The sequence below is a fragment of the Nanorana parkeri genome, unplaced genomic scaffold, assembly GCF_000935625.1.
Source record: "Nanorana parkeri isolate BGI_ZX_2015 unplaced genomic scaffold, ASM93562v1 scaffold325, whole genome shotgun sequence".
In the NCBI taxonomy this organism is placed as follows: Eukaryota; Metazoa; Chordata; class Amphibia; order Anura; family Dicroglossidae; genus Nanorana; species Nanorana parkeri.
In genome coordinates, this window is record NW_017306593.1 from 669439 (window position 1) to 671187 (window position 1749).

A 1749-nucleotide genomic window follows, 5' to 3' on the forward strand; every position below is an offset into this window, starting at 1 on the left:
ATTAAATGATCTGTATGTAGCCCTGTACTATGGATCATTTAACCCATTCATGTTAGCAGAGGATCATTGTAAATGTATTGTTGCAGGCACTCTATATGTACATGTACTATATACTACATATAGAATGCACTGAACAATAGATTTACAATTATCCTCTGCTAATATGAATGGGTTAAATGATCCGTAGTACATGATATGTAGCCCTGTACCCCCTTTTCCACTTACAGAGCTAGGTTAATTTTTTTCTTTGAAATAAATATTCATGTAATTTTATTGGTATCTATCTTCATTTTGTACATTTACCAGTAGCTGGGTCATTTCCCACCCTAGGTTTATACTCGAGTCAATATTTTTTTCCAGTTCTTTGTGGTAAAATTAGGTACCTCGGCTTATATTCGGGTTGGCTTATACTCTAGTATATTACTATCTCCCGCTACTGATTCTGTTGCTAGTGACAACTCACCCACTACAGAATCTCTAAAACTCCATATACCTTCTCCATTGTTATCACTCCCTCGATGCCCAAGCCAGTGAGTTGTTGTCCCATCACTGTAAGGGAGCATCTTTCATTATGGAAAGGGGCAGACATATTACAGGCATTCTGCTTCAAGTGTAGTGTCCCCAGCAACGTATGTCTGTGACAGGGCCCTTGCGGTTAAGGAAATCAAACCCTCAAAAAGGATCATTTGGAAACAAACATTCCACCGCTTTTCAATCTTTAATAGGTCTCGGGCAAACTTATTATTAAAACAGTTTTAGAAATCAATAAAAACTTCCATCATTTTGATTGCCTGGTTTTTTGAAACCAAGGAACAATAAAGCCTGTGTATGGAGGATTGCTGTGAACTGTCCAAATCCATGCAATCAAGTTTTCAATTAAATGTAAAGTTCCCAAAATTCCAGATTGTTTGGTAAGCAATAGAGTGGGCTGGTGAATGCCTGTCCAGGTTAATCTGGATTACCTTACGTAATTATTGGTCTGTTTATGTCGTTAAAGGCATGCATTGTGAGCCAGATAATAATACATTGGGCAATGACAACGGCTTTCCTAAAAAAGATCCCCTCACCAGATCTTCTAATCTAATTTTCCATAAATATTGTATTATATCCCAAAACATAGCAAAGCCTTCACTGATTAAAACTTATAGTGGGTGAAAAAAAAAAAGGTTAACTTACACTCCATTTCCTTTCCATGTCCAAACTGTTGCAGGCTGGATATTAAAAAAAAAATTAATCAATTAATACAATTTTTTTAAACAAAATAAAAATGAGAAGATGACCTGGGGCCTGTGGTGATAATAAAGATGACACTTTGAACTATAAAATTAAGTCAGCTAGAAAATCAATGTCTCTGAAGCAGAGCACTAAGAAGGAAGTCTTGTGGAAACCAGATAGACCTATATACTTTCTCCAAAAACCCCTTTCCCAACATCTTGATGTCATGTGATATATTTTCCTAAAGACCATTTTAAGACGGATTATAGATTTCCTGGACATCAATAGGCATTAGCTTGATCTCTCCTTGGTGACATTTTACATCAGCAATATATGTTTCCAATCCCTCCAGTAAGAACATAACTGGATTCCCCCTCCACCAGGGCAGAGACTGTCATTGTTTTGTGGGACTGTGACATTGACGGTCAATGCTAAGCCTGATGAAGGGACCCTGCGTGGCCCCAAAAGAGCCTGTTTTCACTTGACATGGTTCTTATTAAATGAACACATGGTTAAGCACCCTCCCCAAATGTT

The 1749-nt window shown here is 37.4% G+C and overlaps 1 protein-coding gene across 1 annotated transcript in view; it reads right to left on the reverse strand.

Moving 5' to 3' along the window:
• The window catches only part of LPCAT4 (lysophosphatidylcholine acyltransferase 4), a 41179-nt gene that overhangs the window by 8621 nt on the left and 30809 nt on the right, over positions 1–1749 (reverse strand). The window contains exon 7 of the mRNA XM_018558208.1: positions 1177–1211. Coding sequence (XP_018413710.1) covers positions 1177–1211 — 35 coding nt within the window. The remainder of the gene's footprint in view (positions 1–1176; positions 1212–1749) is intronic.